Below are 20,120 nucleotides of genomic sequence, written 5' to 3'. Positions count from 1 at the left end.
ACAGTACATTATGACACCTCAGCTTTTATTGCCATGGGAAGAGCAGTTAAAATCCGCGTGTCCAGAAGCAGGGGGAGTGACAGAGTACATGAAGATGATCATGGTGGCAAGGCGTGGAAGCAGTTCACTTGCAAGGCAGGGAGCATCCTCCTGTAACCAAAGGCTCCAGAAGCAGATACTCATGTGAGGTTTTTACACATGTAGGCTCCTCCCCTCAGAAGGAGGACATCACAATGAAAAAGCCCACATGAACACCCACCACATTTAGGTTCAAACCCTAAGCAAGGTCATTTCATCTCTCCACTCCTCTGTTTCTTCTCTGCGGAACAGAGACAGGAGTTCCTGCATGCACGAGGACAGTGTGCTGATAAATAATTAGAAGACACCCCCAATATCATAGTGACCAAAACTCTACAAGAGTGTAGAACTTATGCATAATAGGTAGACACAGAAATTGCTGATATCATGAGCACTAGAGGCCAGGCTGGGATGTCAGCCTGCGGGTCAGCCCAGTTCAGCAGGTCCGTGGTCGTGCAGAGCAGGGCTGTGGGGAGCTGGAGATCGGCATCCTATGCCATCACTGGGGCAGGGACTGACGGCCCTGGCTTGGTCCTGGGCAGGGTGGGGGGAGCCCCGGGGGTGCTGGACAGGGATGTTATGGCCTGTTAGTGCTCTCAGCACCCAGACAGAGGGAGGCTGTGACCAGCTCCTCTGCTTTGCGCTTCTGTTGGCATTTTGGCTTCTCTTTACCTTGCACAAGCAGGAGGTGGTAAGGAGCCTGTTTGGTTGGAAAGGCTCTGGGACTTGCTATGAAGGTCTTTCCCAGTTTAGCGTATGCCTGCCCAATTTTGACATCTATATCAAAGAGCGAGCCAGACAGGCTCTGAATTGAAACATATCTTCTCCCCTGAGGATCTATCAGTCTTTCTCAGTCTCTTCTCACCAAATCACAAGCATTCAAGTGCGGTTGCTCTCCTGACTGATCTCTTTTCTGCATGTGTTCCAGCTTGGTTCCAAGGCAATGCTCATCTGTGAACAAGTGATGCTCATGGAATCATGAATACAGATTCTCTTACTATAAATCACATAATCTTGACAACACAATAATATGACCATAAACACTTCTATATAAGCACTTCTCTTACATGCATACCTTCTAGTCCAGTTTCATAAAATGTGCTCCATGATTTGCAGTTTTGCAAGTTTATCACAGTTCTCTCTGTTCTCTCCACTCTGGAGAGGGGGAAAGTGTTTTACTCGCTCTGTGCTTGTCAAATGTGTGCTCTGTTGGATCACCCCGCTCTTCCAGCTTTCCAGGCAGCTGCAAGCACCTTGAATGAGAGCTATCCAGATCATTGCTGAATGCTAAATTAAGAGTTGAAGACTGACAAACTCATGCTTTTCCCAATAGTCAGAGGAGTGATCCAAGAGGTTTATGCAGAGATCACGATAGGTACTTACAAATGCTAACACCCAAAAATAATGCATTGGTCAGGCATTGACTGATTGATTGGTGGGGTCAAGTGCCCATGAGCTGGACCACAGCTGGTAGGATGAAGTGACACAGCTGGAACAGGACAACCGGGCAACGTACACGCTTTCCTTGTCATGAAATTTCATTGTGTTGCATGAGGCTTCTGCGTTCACGGCTCCTATTTCACTAGGTTTCTTCCTTTTTGAAATACACCGCAGCTGCTTCACAGATCTACTCAATCACCCGGTGACACATATTTGTACACTCGCCATAAAGATTTTTTCTTTCTTGCTTAGCCAGCACAGGCAGGAAGTGATAAGGTCTGCTTTAGTTACAGAGAGACATGCATGCTGCTTCAGGCATGCAGCTAGAGACTCTTAGATAAATGGTGGTTACTTAAGGTCCTTATCTAAGATGCTCCAAGGAACTGCCATAATAAAAATAATAAACACCAGCAATAATAATTATTAGCAGAATTCAAGGAGTCTGACCCTAATCCCATGCTGGGTTTATAATTTAATGATTTTGCTGACTTTGACAGAGCTGCTTCCCTCTGAAAATGCTGAAAGTTAAATCAGAATCAGGGCTCAAATCTTTTGTCCTCCTTATTTATAATTGAGCTACTCTGAAAGTTTGTATAGCTTCTCAGTGACGTTATTCAGACTAAAAAGCAGGTGAGATTTTTAGATCAAACAAGCTTTTACCAAATTCAACCACTTCAAATCCTTCTGTCTGAAGCGGTAGGCTGGAGAATTTTACAGGAACAGACTCCCTAATGGTTTTTTATGACACCTTTTTCCAAACAGTAGAAATACTGAGAACAGTTTCTGACATGGTTTCCTGTTCCCATCAGTAAAAGCTTATGAATGAAAAAAATAAAATACCTGACTTTAAAAACACTGGGCTTCAATTAAGCTCAAGGGTTGGTCAAAGTGCTTATTTGAACATCATCCCTAAAATATGTTTTAAAATTGCCTGGAGTTAAATGATTTCCTTAGTTGCTGTGTTTATAACATTGCTAATATCAGTGCTTCTGTTTTCCTATTCCCTTTTAATGGAAAACAAGGCCAACCGAGGGAATCTCCATGCTTCTCCAAGGAAGAAGTGAACCTCTGGCCCATCACAGGGTGAGCCTCAGTGTCGCAGGGAGCACGTTACAGGTCTCGGGTTCTGCCTGGGGACCTGAGGGCATGCTGGGCCATTGACGGGAACTGGGATGGGGACCTCTGCCCAAAACCAGTGAAAAATACAGCCACAGGAAAAATAATTAATAACCACAAGAGTGCTTGATGTAGGTATAAGACATATCTTAATGTTTTTCTATTCTTGGGCAAGAAAAAGTTGGATTTATTTCATTGAGCATTTTCCCTGTCTCCAGAGTCTGCGATTATGTCCTGATTGCGGGTCACTGCTGATAGCGAAGAAATATAGCCACCCCTTTAATGAGAAAAAGAGAAGGCAAGCAACAACCATCAGGAATTTAGCCAGTTTGTGTGTGGAAAAAAACCTTTCCATGAGATGGCAGTTTAGGCATGAAACAGCCCTTCTAAAACCAGGATCAAAGGGATTAATAGCAACACATAGTCTATTTGTCACTTGTTTCCAAACCTGGTTTTGCTAAAGGCACTGAGAGCTTTGCCATGGATTTCAAGAAGATCAGAATTCAGCCCTCTGCTTCTTAGGTAGCATTTAGAAATGACTTTTCTATAAAGTAAAAAGATGTATACATGGCAGTCCTTAATCTATTTGAGCACAAAATGTATTTGTTTCATTGGCATAGTGAGTTGCTGTAAAAAACATTTGGCAGCATAGCTTTCCTTGCAGAGCAGATAGAAAAGAAGTGCTGTTGGCTGTCAAATGTTAGCCCAAGCACGCACTTTTTATTTACAGACCCAGACAGTAAATCAAACTTCTTAGTACAGCAAATCATGCCCTGCTCTTAAACTCCAAGGAAAGTTCATGAGCCTTCATTTGCTCTTTTTTTTCTCTTCCCAGTAACTACAAAGCTGTCTTAATGTAAGACTATTTAAACTGTTTGAGAAACATCTTTTAACAAGAATGCCACAAATTGCTTTGTCTGAAGTAGATCATACCAGAGTTTGGTCTTCTCCTGGGAGATATGGAAAAACTTGGAATCAACCCTGGAGAAAGCCAGTCCTCTTCTACCGGCAGGGTGACCTGACACGTCACCGTCTCTGTGAGAAGCTGGAGCTATAGCAACAGCACGGGGGGATCACAAAGAGCTTTATCTTTCAGGTCCTTCCCTCCTTACTCACACGAATGGCTCATCTCAGAGAGTTATTCAACGACGAAATTGCTAAAACCTTTTCAAAAGCCCTCTTTTGACCATCAACATTTTGCAGTTCAACCAAAAATCCTCCTGCAAATTCCGATTTGCTTTGAAAACACTTTATGAAAATGCTGCTGTGATATATTCAAAAGTTCTCTTTTCTTCAAACTTCTTTTAAGTCTCATCTGAAGTTTTCATCCAGGCATCAGCCGGTTCTGCTGTCCGGGAAGCACACCAGCCCTGTGCTTTTGGCTGGCAAGTGTATTTGGAAAACTATTTGTTAAGCATTGATGAAATCTAGGCTCTCCCGAGACTTTGGAAACTTGTGTGAGAGAAAAACAGCCTAAAACCAAGTGTAACATCAAGCCGTTGGGTAGAGGGCTCCATACACATACTAAATTCCCCAAACTCCCGAATTCTTTTAGCAGCGACAACTTCCATTACTCGCCACAAGAAAAGTGTGAAGTGGGAAAACTGTAGAACCTGAGTGTCTTACCCCCACAGTCAGAGCCCCAACCTCCAACTCCGGCATTGCTTCTCAAATCTTTTTGTCACATGTGACAAAAGACAGCGAACGGTGGCTTTCCTCTACAGGACACTGATCAGAGAGCACGATGACAGTCTGCATCGCACGGCAGATCGAATAGCTCTCTTCCAGCAGCACATCAACTACACTGGCAATTTTACATGCTGGTTTTGTGGTGTCTTCTCTCTCAGTTTTGCTGTTCACACAGGACTTTGTGGAAGCAGATAATGTAATGAGTCAATGTTGTTAGACAACATTGTTACCCCAATTTCTCATTGGTAGGTGTTTAACACAGCAATTCATTCTTCTCTGTCAAATCTCTCCACTCTTTTCTTCTTGCTTTGCGTTCCCTTCCCTTCTTGCCCATTTCTTTCCATTTCTTCTGGGCTTTGGTACATCCTGAAAATGCACAGACATAAAATTTTATGCACAAGTTCAGTGTCAGGAGGATTCTGGCTGTGCCCAGACACTGAGAGCTTCATCAGCTTGAAAAAGTCGGAACTAACCTCAAAAGAACTAGATTTTATCTACTGAGAGACTGATTTTTAACTCAAAGCAGAAAAAAGAAAAAGCTCTGATTCACATGCAAAACCGTGAGCACACAAGCCAACTAACATTTGTCCAAGCACTTCCTAAAACTCTCTAATGAGTACCACGTGCAGACAACCAGCTATTGGCACGTACAAGCAATGCATTCACGGACTTCATTGTCCATGAAGGTTTGCACTTAGACCTGGGGCCACTATCCTAAAAATATTGGCCTCATATATGAAAGATCTGTTGTCTTCACGCAGCTATTACTTACTATGAGTGATGGAGCAAATTCCTAGTATTTCTGTCACCATCTGTGCCTGTGTACTTTAACAAAGATAATTGAAATTTATTCCGAGCAACTTGATCTCCCTTGCTCTGTGTGTAATGCAGGCTATCATTTTGGATGGCTTGAGAAGTACTTTTTCTACCACACATGTGGGGCACGGAGAAGGAAGAAAGGGAAAGGTAGCCTAACTAAATACTTGAAATCGCTCTTAGAATATAATATATCTTGGTAGAACAGCTGAGTACAGGCTGTGAAGCTGCTTTTTAATAATAATAATTAATAAGAATTATAAGTAAAAATAATAAATAAAAATAAAAGTCTTCAGTTTGTGAAAGCCAGGGAAAATAAGAAGACCCATCATTCTGGGTTCACAAAACACTCATATTGCATGCAACAGCCACACATGCTACATTTGATGCACCCTGTGGTCTGGAAATTAGGATCACAAGGTATGCTGGGAACCTGGAAGCAAAGGGGACTGCAGGGACTCCTCTCAGCTGGAGTCTCAGCCTTTGCCTCTGCTGAGCCTGCCACCACGCGTGCTATTAGCATTCATTATATGAGAGTGTTTTTGTGATGTGGGTGCATTTCCACCTGGAACGAGTTGAAAAAGCATAGAGGCCATCAAAGGGCTATCAGATGTTACTAACATTGAGCCCACTAAAATCTGGACTACATCTGAACTACTGGCACGCAGATGACAAGTCCTATATCCCATTAAGAATTTCCTGAGTCCTCAGACATATTGCTCGTGTGAAAGATGCTTCTGCATGAGTTGTCGTTCTTTAAATGTCAAAGCAAAGAATATGAGGAATATTTCTGATGGTTTCATTAATGGCTTTTCAGTCCAGTCCCTGTCTCTTATGTCTGCCACTGTTTCATCTCTCAGGAGGCTTCCTTGCACAAACTCTTCTGCCTTCCCTGTGGCTGCTGGTGGAGAGACCTGTGCTGGAGCCCAACAACTGTGACCACCGTGCTGATCTCCAAAGGGCTCTCTTGACCATGGCTGCACAAACCTTCACCAGGCCAGAAGCACCAACCCTCCCCATATTTTCAGTACCTCTCAAGCACCTCTTCGTCATGTCTCTGTCTATACTGAAAACGTCTCCTTCCTCCGCCGTTGCTGCTGTTTCCCCCGCTAAGCCTTCTGCCCAAAGATTATTTTCTGCCCCTTCCGTTCATTCCTCCATCCGTCCCTCTGTAACTCCCACACCAGGAATACCCTCCTCTCCACTCCTAAGTGCTCGTGACAGCTGCCATCTTGGCCCAATCAGGAGTGATTGATCCAGCATCCTTCAGCACCAACTGCATTTGATCTGCAAAGCTCTCCAGCTGGGTCTGTAATAACTCATATCCTTTGTGGGTTACACATCAAGCAACTCTTTCCCCATCAGTCACGTCTTCCCCGGTAGAAAAGTTCTTCCAAGAAGCCCTTCACGGCTAATCCACCATCTCATGCAGCACGTGATGGAAAAAGTTATGAAAAGCAGTATTTTGTACTGCTTTCATGCAAACAAAGCTGATTTCCATGTCAATTTTGTTGAATAAAAACTTCTAGGGGCAGAGACTGTGAATTCTTCTAGGATTTAGACCATGAGGAGAGCAGTCAGCTCATAAATATTTATGCCTGAGGCTCACTAAATGAGCACTACTCACTACTTTGTTTCATTTTCATTAACTCTGGTGCTGTATTTACTGAGCTACATTCAGGTCCTGCTATACAAACCGAACTGCTGCTACCACTGTCAGTGCAGGGCTGCTGCGTGCTTCTCTGTCAGCTGGAAAATTGTCTTCCAGCTTTGATAGGAAGAAAATTAGGGCCAGATATTCCTGGTTTTGTGGGAGCAATGTTTCAATGCACCTGAGAAAACATAAATACCTTTTTATCCCTGACATGTGGGTGTGTGTCCAGCTCTCCGCCCTCCGTTAGGTCCACAACACAAGACAAATGACCGTGTTATATTTGCTGCAGGCTGGTTGTGTTGTGTTGCCTAAAACGTATTTTTTCGTGATGTGTTTTGCAGAATCAGAGTGTGCTGGTTTATCTACCTTGGATGCAAATGTGAAACTAAATAGCTCTTCAGAAATCAGATTTACTGAATATTTTGTTAGCTATATAACAATCTGTTTCAATGCATTACAGGCACTGAAATCAGGTCAGAACAAGATCGTACAGACCAGTATTCTGTCTTGAGAGATATCCGGTTGCAAAGGAAGAACACAAGGACAGGAAAGTCTGCAGAGATGCTTCCTCCTCATCTGCCAATTTAGGACTCAGTGATTATTGAGCCAGAAGTGCTATCTTTGTATTTAATTGTTTTTCAAGTTTTTCTTTCATGATTTTGACCCATCTCCCATTGATCTAATGTGAACTTTTAATCGCCACATCTTCCCATGCCAAGGAGTTTCTACAGCTTAATTACATGTTGTGTGAAGTACCATTTTCTCTTCTTTTTGTTTCTTTTCTTAAACCTGCCACATGCTAGTTTCATTTGGCAGCCCTAGCTCTCATAATGAAAGACATTTAACAATCATTCCATCATTCCCTATTTCCCTCCTCCATGCCCTCATAATGTTACACATCTCTCCTTTAGTCTCTCACCTCTTCCCAGACTAGAGAGCTACTCTACCTGTCTCATAAGGAAGTTGTTCCCTATCTTTGTTCATTCTTTTCTCTGGCCTATAAACTTTTCCCATTTTTACATATGCTTTGGGAGGTGAAGGATGAGAGCTGTGCATTGTATTCAAGAGGCAGGTACACTGTTGTTTTATAGAGGGTCATGGTGATGTGATTTGTTCTCTCTCCTTCTATAAAATACATTTTTATCCCCCGTAACTGACAGGTTCTATATGAAGGAAAGCTGTTTACTGCCATCCCTTGGCCATAACTAGAATGATTTGGTGCAGAAGCCTTACTGCAAGTCCAACCAAAATTCCCTGACTAAATCTAAAAAGTAAATGTGAAGGTACCAAGGTAGCACGTCAATGAGAAATCTACAGGGGATGAATTCAGGATTAATGCCTCTGCATAAATGAGATTCCACTGATATGTGAGAAACTAGTCAAATGATATAAAGACCAGTTCTTACTAATGCTGGCGGTGTTAGGCGTATCACAAGGAAAAACCCTGAGGCTCAGGAAGTGCAGCTCTCTAATCCAAAGCCCACTAAATCATCCAAGTCTTTCCATTCTGAGAACTCTGCCACAGGTCCAAAGTTCTACACTGATTTTAATCCAAAGACATAAAATAATGTAATATGAGAGTAGTCTGAACGGAGGGACTTTGTATGTGAAGCCAAAGTCATGGCGAACATGAAAAAGTTAACCAGAGTTCCTTCCAGCTGCTGTATTCTTTATTGTTATTCTTATAAAGCACTCTTCTATGTACCATCATTCATTATATATTTTGCATATCATCAGTGCTTAATCACAACTAATTATTAATAAGGACTGAATACACATTACCATGTACATGTAGTGTAACAGAGATAAGATGTCACGTAAATATTCTGAAAATCTCCGCTTCAAATGGCAAATTTATGATGGACAATAATATACATTCTGTCATAATCAAGCATGCTTTCATATCTAGAGATATTGTTCATATTCAGTGGGCATGCATATAATTTACAAGTTAAGAGGTGGTTAATTAAAGTCAGTGATAGAGTGTGTATTTTTTTTGACAGAAAAAATATCTATCATTGATAGCTTGATTCATATTATGAATAATATAAGCAAAATCTTGAAGAAACAGCATTATTCAGGTATTAACGTGCTCCACAAGTATATAACGACAGGATCCTCAGCACATCCCAGTGAAACAGGTAGGCTTTTCTTTCTATGAGTGGGTCAAGGAACTCCCAGAAGTCAAGCAGTCTGTGCAGAGTAAAACCTGGATTAGGAGTGATGACTTCTGGGATTGGGGTCCCCAGATCGTCATGTTTCTTCAACAGCAAAGAGATGGAGCTTCGTTCCACAGCTGCAGTCACCTGCAGGTTTGCTGCGTGCCTTCCCCCAGGTGGCCATCTCAAGAGCAGAACTTGTCATGAGCACTTCTATAGCTGGACAGCATGAGACACATACCGACTCTGGGCTGAGTACAGATACGAGAAATCGTGGCGGCAAAGGAGTGGTTTCAGCCCTGAACAGATGAACAGTTTTCTGACCCATTTCTGGACAGCGGACAGAGAAAGAGGTGAAAATTTGGTGTCCTTCCTTTCACTTTAAAATTCCTCTGGCCTGCACAAAGGTGCAATGTTTGCAATGCATGCAGTCACGATGAAGAGCAGCTGGGTTCATGCTTCTTCTCCCCAACTCTGATGATGAGTCAGATTGCAGTAGCATGCTGTCACAGTTCAGTACCGACAGCCACAACGAAGCTGTCCCTGGCTGCAGACAAGGTGGCAGGATGAGACAGTGACCTGGGCCTTGCTTGGACAAGTGCTGAAAAAAAATACCTGAAATTGGCTTGCTGTGGGAGAGAGGACAGAAAGGCTGCTGAAAGTCAGAGCTTTGCAAAAGGTGCTGGGGAGCACTGGCAGGGAGCGCCTTCTGCTTTTTCATCATGCGTCATCTTCTTTTATTATTTAGGAGATGGGACCCTGTTGGAAAGTACTCCCTGGAGATGCCTTCACCAAGTGTCTCCTGAGGTATTCAGCCATTTTACAGTAGATTCTCAGAGGAAGTCAGAATAAAATATGCCTCCTGCCAGCCCAAGGCAGAAATGCACAGGAACAGTTTCATCTCATTGCAGCGGCCAATGCTTACAAGCGAAGGAGAAATGACCGCTCTTATTTTGGATATACCTTCTTTGATGGCATCTTTTTCTCCCCACAAAATGAAATCACCTTTTTATACAAACCAATTAAGCGGTCTTGGCCCAGCTTAAAAGCAATGAAGACAATTTCCATGCCAATAATAATATAGAGGGAAAAAAACAAGAAGAACTTGGGATGTTCCAGTTGTGTATCTCCAAATCCAATAGTTGTCAAGGTGATAAAGCAGAAATAAAAAGCTTCCTGGAAATCCAACCTGGTTTCCCAGTTTGGAAGAATAGCAGCTGCACAGGAGATGTACACAAATATAACTAGCACCATTAATACAATGGGCACATCTAATTTTTCTAACTGTTTCCCGATTTTGTCAAAATTCTCGATTACTCTAGACATTGTCTTTCCCCTGGCTAGTTCAGGACATGAACTCCATCTCTCAATGCTTTTATTTCTTTCTGGTTTTGTGTGTTCATTTTCTCTGGCAATTAACATTTCAAAAATTTCGGCATTGCGATATTTGATTGGCTTCCTTTTAACACCTGGCTGACTTTTCAGCACTTCCATAATAGTCAAGGGCTCATTGATGCCTACTTTAGACTGTGCTCTGGATTTCAGTTCATCCCCTTTGTTACATGTGAATGCAGAACAGAGTTTAGAGGCTAGAATTTTTGACTGTAGTTTTCGGAATTCATTGTAAGACTTGGATAAGACAGTCGCAAGGATATCTCCCATGTCTGTCAGGACCAAGAACATCAGAGGGATGCCAAATAAAGCATACAACATACAGAGGTATTTTCCAATCCGTGTCACAGGATAGGTATTACCATAACCTTGAACAAAAACAAAAAGAGGAAAAGAGGGAAAGGGAGAGAGGGAGAACATTGTGACTTATTAGGTATTCACGTCCTCTGAGCTTTTTATTGCTGTCAATTTTAAAAGTCAACTTTTAGTCCAGAGCATACTGTTCTTTTTGGCTTTGCTTTGAAGCTATTAAAAGTTCTGAGTCTCAAATGCTGGTTATTAATGCAGGCATCCTACCCCTTCAAGCAACTTGTAGGCTTGGAGCTTGCCAGTTCTGTTGAATTAACTCTTCCTACCTTATCTGCACCTTACCGGCTGTTTGACTTAACTGCCTGACAGCAAGAGGCTATTTAGGAAGGAGAAACAAAAGGTTTGGGCCAGCCCAAGACCGGTGTGCAGCCTCTGTCCTGCTGGAGACTGTTTTCAGGAGGATTTCCTGACCTGGGAATCTGGGTTAAGAAGGATCCAAAAGGCAAGACAGCAAGAGAGGTCTTGGGCCCATGGGTCCCTCCGCAGGGAAGTCGAGCTGAGGGCTCAGCTCAGAGGGACAACAGCTGATGCTGGGGGAAGCTAATGGACTGTGCCTGAGGAGCTGGGGGATCATCTCCTGGCCAGCCTCCAGGATCTCACCGTACGGCTGAACGATTTCTGGGCATGAAATTCCCTGAGCTCTGGGAAGATTCAGATCTGGATGACTGTCTGAATTCTGAAACTGGGACAGCACTATGGATCAGACTGGGACAATGAGACCCATATCTCAAACTTCATTTCTTTGCCAAGACCACTTGTGACAAATGGTAAGCTAATAACAGAATTTGAAATTGTCCCCAGCTCATCATACCTAGCTCTAATGGCATATGTTGTAGTGACCTTCTGTTTGTACTGACTTCTTAGTTTTCAGAGTCTCTTAAATGTACTCAGAAAAACAAAGGATCAAGTGAGGAAGCATATGTTTTATTCTGGAGTACTAAAACTTACAAATATCAATGACAACAAATAGGGAAGTACTACCAGACGCACAGCCTTTATGATACATAAAATGGTAGCGGAAGATATGCCCTTTCCTAAATTCAATTTGGGTATTTATATTTCCTTCCTTTAACATAATGGATATGAAACTTAAATTGTAAGTTAGTGCTTTTCCATTACAGCGGGAGAAAACATCAGCATTATATTAATTGTATTAAATTTTAACAACCATTTTTCTTCTCATCCTTCAAAAAGACATAAAGCATTTCTTCCCTCCCTTCAAAAACATTGTTCTTTTCTAGATGATCTTCCAGGCTAGGTGCGTAGCCTGTAAGATTATTAGCTCATATGCTGAGGTAGGGTTTCCTTCATTTTCGTCGTCCCTTCATGTTTGTTTTCACTAATGGCTGCCATAGCCTTTGGTATGAATCCAGCCTTGGTCCCTCCTTCGCTGTGAGGCATTGAAAAACTATTTATTCTCTGTCACTCTGTTCCCCACTGGCTAACTGGGAATGCTAATGCTTGCTGCTGAAGCAACTGCGGAAGATTCGTTATTGTAGTTATTGTACAGAGTGATTTTAGTTTCTTTTTTCTCAATTTCCTTGCATTAAAAATACCGAGTGCAGTTTCAAGGGTTAAAACTTACCTTCAGCTTAAATTTAGCTATCCAGAAATCTAGCCTAGCTGAGCCACTGGGCAACCTCCTCGGGCAGTGAAGAGACGGCAGTTCAGACCACCGATCTTCAGACTAGATGCCTCGCTTCTCCTAGATAATTAGAAGCAGCTAAGTTGACTCTAACCTGAAGTGATTTATCAGTTCCTAATACTGCAAATAATAAACCCACTGCAAAGGAAATAGCCACCTAGTAGCAACAAATATTGCAGGCTTCCTACTGATCCCAAAACTCAGCTCAAACCCTGAGGAAGCTGTGTTAATGCTCAGCGCTATGAAGGCCAAAAATAATGGCAGTTTAGAAATAAATATGTTGGGTCAGTGTGTATGGGGACATTTGTAAAGTCCCATGTTAATGGAGATGGGTAAGTATAGCCAGGCAAGAAGTTTTCAACAATATGTTTTGTCATCAGTTTGCTGAAGTCAAAGGTCCTCTTTCATACATTCCTAGCTGTTGTGTTGTACTAGGAAATACTCACCGGGGTGAGGATTCAGGTCTGCATCTCCACTATGTGTCTCTGACGACCTAGATGACTATCTTCAAACTCAGGGGCTGCAAGAAGCTGAGTTTGAACAGCCACCTAAGACATCAGAGTCTGAGCTTCAAGCCTCTGCTGTGACTTAGCACACAAGGGTCTTCTACATGCTCCAAGCGAGCATATTAACTCTCACGCTATACCTTGTATAGGATAAGCTCTTTTTTAAGGTTCATTTCTTCTTTTGCATTAAGATGCACACCCGTGCTGGGATCTTGAGTATATCCTAATGCAGCAGAGAAATCCTAATCCCTTTGCAATTTGATACAATGCTGTGGGACTATTTCCCATTCAGCTTTGATTCTGACAAATTTAGATAGTCAACGTCTGTCCTTGCCAGCATTTGAGAAAGATTAGCAAAGCGATAAAAGTAGCTTTGGGAATGAGCATGAGGAGTTGTATACAGCGATGCAGAGGGAGCCAAAACCAGAGCAGATGCTTCTGTTTGATCTAGGTCCTCCTTTGAAATATGAAGTCAGAATGAAAGATTTCAGAGGTGTGACTTAAACATTGCCGTGTGCTGTTAACCCAGGGAAGTGTGAACAACAACAGCATGGTTAATTATAAAGCCATAGATTTACAAAGCTGGGCTAGACATAAATAACAGGGAAGCAACTGAAAAACAATATACGCATAAAGAATTACCCCTCCCAGTGAAGAAAACATTACCCAACATAACACACAGTAGTGGGAAGGATAAGGTTTGACCAAAAAATGGAGCTTTCTTTTTACTTTAATATAATAGTTTTGTGTAAATGTCATATATGAGTACCTGCTACAGTGTGCATGTAATGATGCAGCTAATTAGCGTGTACCATCACTAGTTACTAAATTCTGCCTTCCTTCTGTGACTCAGCTACATCTCTGCAATCTGTGTTTGCAGAACCCCTTGCAGCCTCGTTGTCAATACTCAGGAGAAAAATTCAAGGGGATTTGTTTTTTGGGTTTGGTGTTGTTTTTTTTAATTCCTTGGAAGAAATACATTCGAGAAAGCAGCAGTAGGAATTGATTTTGCAGGGGGTTACTCTGCCTCGGAACTTACCCACAGTTGTGAATACTGTGCAGCAGAAAAAGAGAGACCCAAAGAAATTCCATATATCTTTTGGATTGACGAACCAGTCTCGTTCAGCTGTGTTGAGCAGTGCATGGATTTTTTCCTTAAATATCTCCTCATTTTCTGTCATGTTATCTGTTACAGTAACAACAGGAGATATGGTAAGTGTTTGCAGACCACCACTCAGGGGGCAGCCAGCCTGTTATTGCAGTGAAGTTTACTCCAGCTGAGGACTTGTTCATACTCTTTTAGAAGATAAAAATATTCACCTCATCCTCCCCTTTCCCCCCTTGCCTGAAAAGACCAGGTGGGTCCAGTGGCTTCGGTGAATAAAGAGACAAGGAACAAATAAACAAGCTGTGCTCCAACAAAGTCAAAATATGACACAAAAATAAGCAAAAAGAAGCAGGGCAGGAAGATTGACTATTCAGCTTCCAGCCTGAATGCCCTGTTTCATTTTGGACCCCCCAGGAGATTAGTCTTCTCTTGACCCAAAGACACTAGAAATGAGGGGTCGTCAGTACGTGACCGATATGAACCACGCGGGCGGCACTGCCCCGTGCCCTGCTGTGAATCCCGGAGCCTTCACCCCTCCTTCCTCCTCCCCATGGCTGAGCTCTGCTTGAAAGGACATTATCTACAGGGATGCTTGCCCCCAACAGATCATCGTGTCAGCACAGCTATCTGAGTGAAAGTCCAAGCCCGTGTACAAGCCCCGACAAAGATCCAGGAGGTTTTCTACCCCTTCTCCTCCCCTCTACCCCCTCCATCGGCACCACCGGGTCAGGGGCACAGCACTGCACCTGCCTCCATCCGAGCATCCCATCACCAGAGGGCTGGTAGGGAGGCTCAGAGCTGGGAAGAGGGTGCTGGGAGAGACTTTCTGAGACAGAGGATTCAGTCCCCAGCAATCAGAGGGAAATACCACGGGAATCTCAGCTGTTCTTTAAGGAGCTTAGGTCACTTGGGCAAAAGGGAGAACACAGGCACCTCAGGAAAAGTCTTTTCAGGCAGGAACACAGGGACCGGGGAAGCTTACAGTCAAAAATCACAGCTAAGGAAGACAAGCAAACAACAGCAGTCATTAGCTAGGCAGAGGGAAAATCCTGTTTGCAGGTTCAGCTGTTAGTATTTTGAAGAATGTCTTCAAAAGCCAAAAATCTCATTCAAAAAGCAACAGAATGAGTAACTCCCTGTAGAGTTAAGTCATTTTGAAATTCCAGTACATACCTGATAAATTTCTGGAGATGTACCACAGATTCTGCAGAAATTTTCTATATTCTTCACTTAAATTGACCTTCCGGTTACCTTCAATGTGGGAAAACATGAGAGCCCCAAGAAAAGCATAGATCACAAGAGACAGAATGAAGCAGGCATGAGGAAACATTGCCCAAAATATTTTTTTACATGTCCTTTTACCTCGCAGAGGCTGTGATGTTGATGCCATCCTAAGCTTGCTTTTTTTTTTTTCTTTTAAATTTTGTGGAGAAGACACAGCTTTTAGAAACAAGGATGAGGATGTAAAAGCTTTTGCATCCTAGAAAAGCTTCTCCTGTGAAAACAAGGATTGTTCTACCTCAGGCTTTCAGATCACATGTCTTTATAAGTGAAGATTGCACTACAGTCCCAATGGAAAAGAAGCACAACTAATCAAGCCTTGCAATATTTCTCAGTTGATGATACGCCACTCTAGCCCTGAATTACTATTGATCAGCCAGCGCTGTAATGCACACCGATTACCAGCTTCTGTGGGTTTCCATTGGTGCCAACTCATGTTTGAAGTTTCTCGTTCTGAACTACAGTTTCCCATTGATACAATAGAAACATTTCCAACTCCAAGGAGGGAAAATTCACATTGTAAGGGATGGATTTCTTTAAAGATTTCTCCCAGAAATTAACAGGGAAATTTAAAATTAATCAAAAGAAGGGTTTGGCACTAATTGTTGTCGCCTCTGGGCAGACTGTAGAACAATTAATTTCTCTTTCAGATGGCTTAAAGAATCTCTCTATATATACCATGTAATCTTCGTAGGGGGGTTCTTTTGAATGTTGAAGGATTTTTTTCAAAAAAGAGTCAATAAGGTTTTTCCCAGTTCTCACTTGATTAAAATCTTCCTATTAATTGGAACTCCCACTGACCTTAGTAAGTAAGAACTGCAGGATTCAGTTCAAGGTTAGTGATCTTTGCAAACTATATCCAAGTTTAAAAATAAAACCTTTCTTTTCCTCCATCACTCTAAAACACTTAGAGCATTGAGCAGTATCACTGCCCTTTACAATGTTAGTAGCGGTAGTAAGGGGAGTTGGACTTTACAGAAAGAGGCGTTAAATATTTCATCTCTAGGAGTCTTTCATTAAAAATTGAAACAGCCTTTCAAGACCTCCTGAGCTGTATACAAGCAACATGCTCATACTGCAAAGAAATCCTACATGGTTACAGTGATTTCTTCTGGGTCAAACTCTCAGCAAAGTGGATCACAAGATATCATATGCTCATCAATATGGAAGCCTCCACTATAGAAAAGAGGCTTTCAGGGCTAAGACAAAAATAAGCCTGTGTGCTTGCTACTTTTCTGGTTATCTGCCTCGTTGACTCGGTCTTGATTTTTGACAACAGATTTATAAATCCTCTTATTGCAGTCAATCTCTTTTTTTTTTTTTTTCCCCCTCATTGACCTGAAACAGAGGGTTGAAAACTGCTAATGTTCATAATTAATCAAAAGGAAAGGAACTTCCGGAGAGGTTGTACTTAGAGATAAAGTACTTGGGTCTGGTGTCCTTACCAGAGGAGCAAGGGACACAGAGAAGTCAAAGGGGCAGCTGGAAGAGCGAAGTGGCTGTAGGCAGTGGGGTTCTCCATGCTGGAAGCATAAAGCTGGCTTCTCTTGGAGAGTTTTGTAGAGAGCGGGTACCAGTGTTACACAAATTGATAGGGTTTACTTGGATTTCTAAAGAAGTCTTGACAAAGTCCCTCTCCAAAGGTTTTTAAGGGAATTAAACAGCTACGGCATAAGAGAAAGTCTTCGCAGGAAGAAATTAATACTTAATAGAGAGGAACAGAGGGCAGGAGTAAAAGGCAGAGGGAGATCGCTGGTGGAGTTATGCGTGGGTCTGTGCTGGAGCTCTGCTGTTCCACACGTTCGTAAATGACCTGGAAAGAGGGTAAACAGGGAGATGGCAATGTTTGCTGATAGCATGAAATTGTTCAGAGAAGTGAGACTGAGGGCAGATTGGAATTGTAGGAGGACCTGAGGATGCCTAGCAATGAAATGGCAGGTAAAAGCAATGTAGGTACCTGTAAAATGGGATAAACAATCCTAATTTCACATGCAAAATGATGGGCTCTGGGCTGACTGTCACCACTCAGCAGCAAGGTCTGGGGGTACAACGTAACAGTACCACAAATACATCAGCCCAACAACTGATCGTGGTGAAAAGGCAAAGCATATGTTGGGAATTATGAGTTAAAAATAGAGACTAAAACATTGGACATCTGTATACTGCTGTACAAATGCATGGCTTGCACGTACCTGGAGGAGTCAATGTGGTTCTGGTACCCTGCTCTCAGATAACACATATTAAAACTGGGAAAATTTCAAACAGCAACAAGGATGACTGAAGGTATGGACACCTTTCAGACAAGGAATGACAGAGTAGGGCCCTTGGTCAGGGAAAAAAAAACAATAACTGAGGGAGTCTATAACAGCAGTCTTCAAACTCATGGGTGGTCTGGAGAGAGCAGATGAGGGATCAACTGTTCATAGTCTCTTCTGGGACCAGAACTGGGGACCATCAAATGAAGCAAGTAGAAACCTGCTTCAAAACAAATAAAACAGGATGGTTTCTCACGTAGCTGAAAAATTCTTTGCCAGAGAATGTTGGGTTTACATACTTTAAAGAGGATGCAGAGGTGTTTAGAAGAACAATCATTAATGCTGACTACAAACCACAAAGTTGTTCAATAACCCCCTGAACTGAAAATACTTCACAGCTGGAAAAGTGAAACAGGGTACTGGGCCAAATGGACCCTATGTCTGAGGCAGTATACTCACATTTATGTTCTAAAAAAGGTTTTCACTGCCCAGTATGGTAATTCTGACACAATTTGTCCTGCGGATTTTTTCATCTACATCTCAGATATAAACTCCTTTCCTCCAAAGTGCTTTAAAATCTTCTCAGCCTCCTCTTATACATGGTAGGACTGCAAAGTATTTAGCAATTCCCAGGAGCTTCTCAGCCATTTGCAACATCAGGATCTGAGCTTGTGACAATGAGAAAATTTAATAAAAACATATACAGAAATGATTTTTACATTATTTGCCTAATCTAAACGATTTCCCACTATTGCTGTATTACATATTTGAACTCAGTTTCTTAAAAGCAAATCCCACTAACCACAAGTTATTCCAAATTGAGTTACTGGTACTTGTATTGAGAGACATTTTTGCAATACGCATTTCCTATTCATGTTAATGGACAGCAAACCAGCACTTTTCTGAACTTCCATTTCTTTGATTAGGGCAAATGTGAGTGCTCTGAAGGTGCTGCTTGAAAGGAAAGTTTGTGACCACAGCTGTGAGGTTTAATTATCCCAGTACAAGTATACGTGTGTTAGAATTCCTACTTTAGCTGATGTTCCTGGATTACAAAGGTTAAACCAAGAAGGTCATTGTTTGGGCAGTGAGTTGTTTTTCAATAATCATTAAAACTCTTCCTGCATCAAGTCATCTACTATGTTGTCAAAGACCTGCTGTGTTAACCTCTCTTCTGTGAAACACTGTTGGATTCAGCATCCTGTACTGACAAATATTCAATAGTGTAACGCCTTCTCCTTTTTTAAACAAAACAGAAGTGACTCGAAGGATGGCAAGTGCCTTATAAAAAAAATTGCAAAAAACTAAATTGTTTGCTTTTATTTGCATCCAGCATTGATTCTGATGGGAATATTGTTTGATAAAGGACTAAGACCTCAACATGGTGGTACTTCATGACAAAGAGAATTAAAAATGTTTAGTTCAAGATTGAATGTTAACAAGGATCACGGAAGATTTGATCTATTGCTCTAGCATATACTCCCAGAAAGTATTTCCAGAATGCACTAATATACCTAAGCTCTCCAAGAAAACAAATGTTTCTGTATAAAGGTGGTATCCACCCCAAGCAACAAAAAGCCACCCCAAACCAACAAAAAACAAGTAGCAGCAGTAGTTGTATTAAGAGAGCAATCTCAAGGCTGTGTACACATTAGATTTGCTCTCCAGACACAAAGACACCCCACTCGGTGAGGAAGGCTAGGGGGGTGTCAGTGAGGTTTTGGTAGTAGTCTCCATGAGCACTTTCAGAGGACTCTTTCCACCTTCCACCCACCATGCTTACCCCATCCCTCCCATCCCTCAGGCTCTTGAGACCCGTCCCTGTGGGATTTCAGCCCACAGTGGGGCCCCGAAGCAGCACTGGCCCAAGCCCAGCCCCAACACAGATACATGACATTTGTGCAGAGCATATATATCCTACTGGATAAGCAACATGTGCTTTTCAGGCACCCTGCAATTATTTTTCTCCTCCCAACCCCAACCATATTCCCCTGGAGTACGAGTTCCCCTGAGGCCTCCTGTTCTTCCCACTGTCCCCTTACACCTCGCACTGCTGGGATGGAGAGAGAAATGCACTAATTGGCTGCGTAGGGTCTATTGGATACCCCAGGGGAAGGTTTAGCTTCTTTTGTATCCATCTTTAAAAGTCTCAGCTTTCGCTTGAGTCAAGTGCTTGAGCTTGTAACCTCTGGGAATATTTGAGAGCACTCAGGACTAGCATCCTGACACTGCATATAATGCTAAGTGGATTCAAAGATGTCCAGGACTCTCACCCTGAATAGGAGCATTTCCTAGTTCATTCTTTGTTCACACCAAAGCCGAGCAAGTGGTCCCATCATTTCATTTACGAGATGCAAACACTCTTCATATGCCCCAGGAGCAGCCAAGGCTTGGTTATTAGTCTCTGTTCCTCCTCTTTTTTCAGCACAGATGAAGTCACACAGCCAGAAAACACCTTTGATGGGAGGCTTTGTTGGCTGGTGACTAAACAGGACCAGCCTTCGCTCACTCACAAGCTAACCAGCCACTTCTTCATCCCCTCTTCCCCACCCCCAAATCATTGCCTGGGTAGAAAGACTTCACTTGCCCCTCTTCTTTCACCCCTTCCACAA

The 20,120-nt window shown here is 42.4% G+C and overlaps 1 protein-coding gene across 1 annotated transcript; it reads right to left on the bottom strand.

The window, feature by feature from the left end:
* Nucleotides 1-9,900: 9,900 nt before the first annotated feature.
* Nucleotides 9,901-15,362, bottom strand: KCNK18 (potassium two pore domain channel subfamily K member 18). Its single transcript, XM_009809475.2, has 3 exons — nucleotides 15,146-15,362; nucleotides 13,904-14,050; nucleotides 9,901-10,712 (listed from the first exon to the last, which is right to left on the bottom strand). The coding sequence occupies exons 1-3, from the start codon at nucleotides 15,360-15,362 to the stop codon at nucleotides 9,901-9,903; spliced, it is 1,176 nt and encodes a 391-aa protein (XP_009807777.1).
* Between the last annotated feature and the right edge of the window lie 4,758 nt (nucleotides 15,363-20,120).

This window comes from Gavia stellata, chromosome 9 (genome assembly GCF_030936135.1).
Source record: "Gavia stellata isolate bGavSte3 chromosome 9, bGavSte3.hap2, whole genome shotgun sequence".
NCBI lineage: Eukaryota > Metazoa > Chordata > Aves > Gaviiformes > Gaviidae > Gavia > Gavia stellata.
Note: the sequence above shows the minus strand (reverse complement) of the source record. Positions and strands in the feature narration are given on the sequence as shown.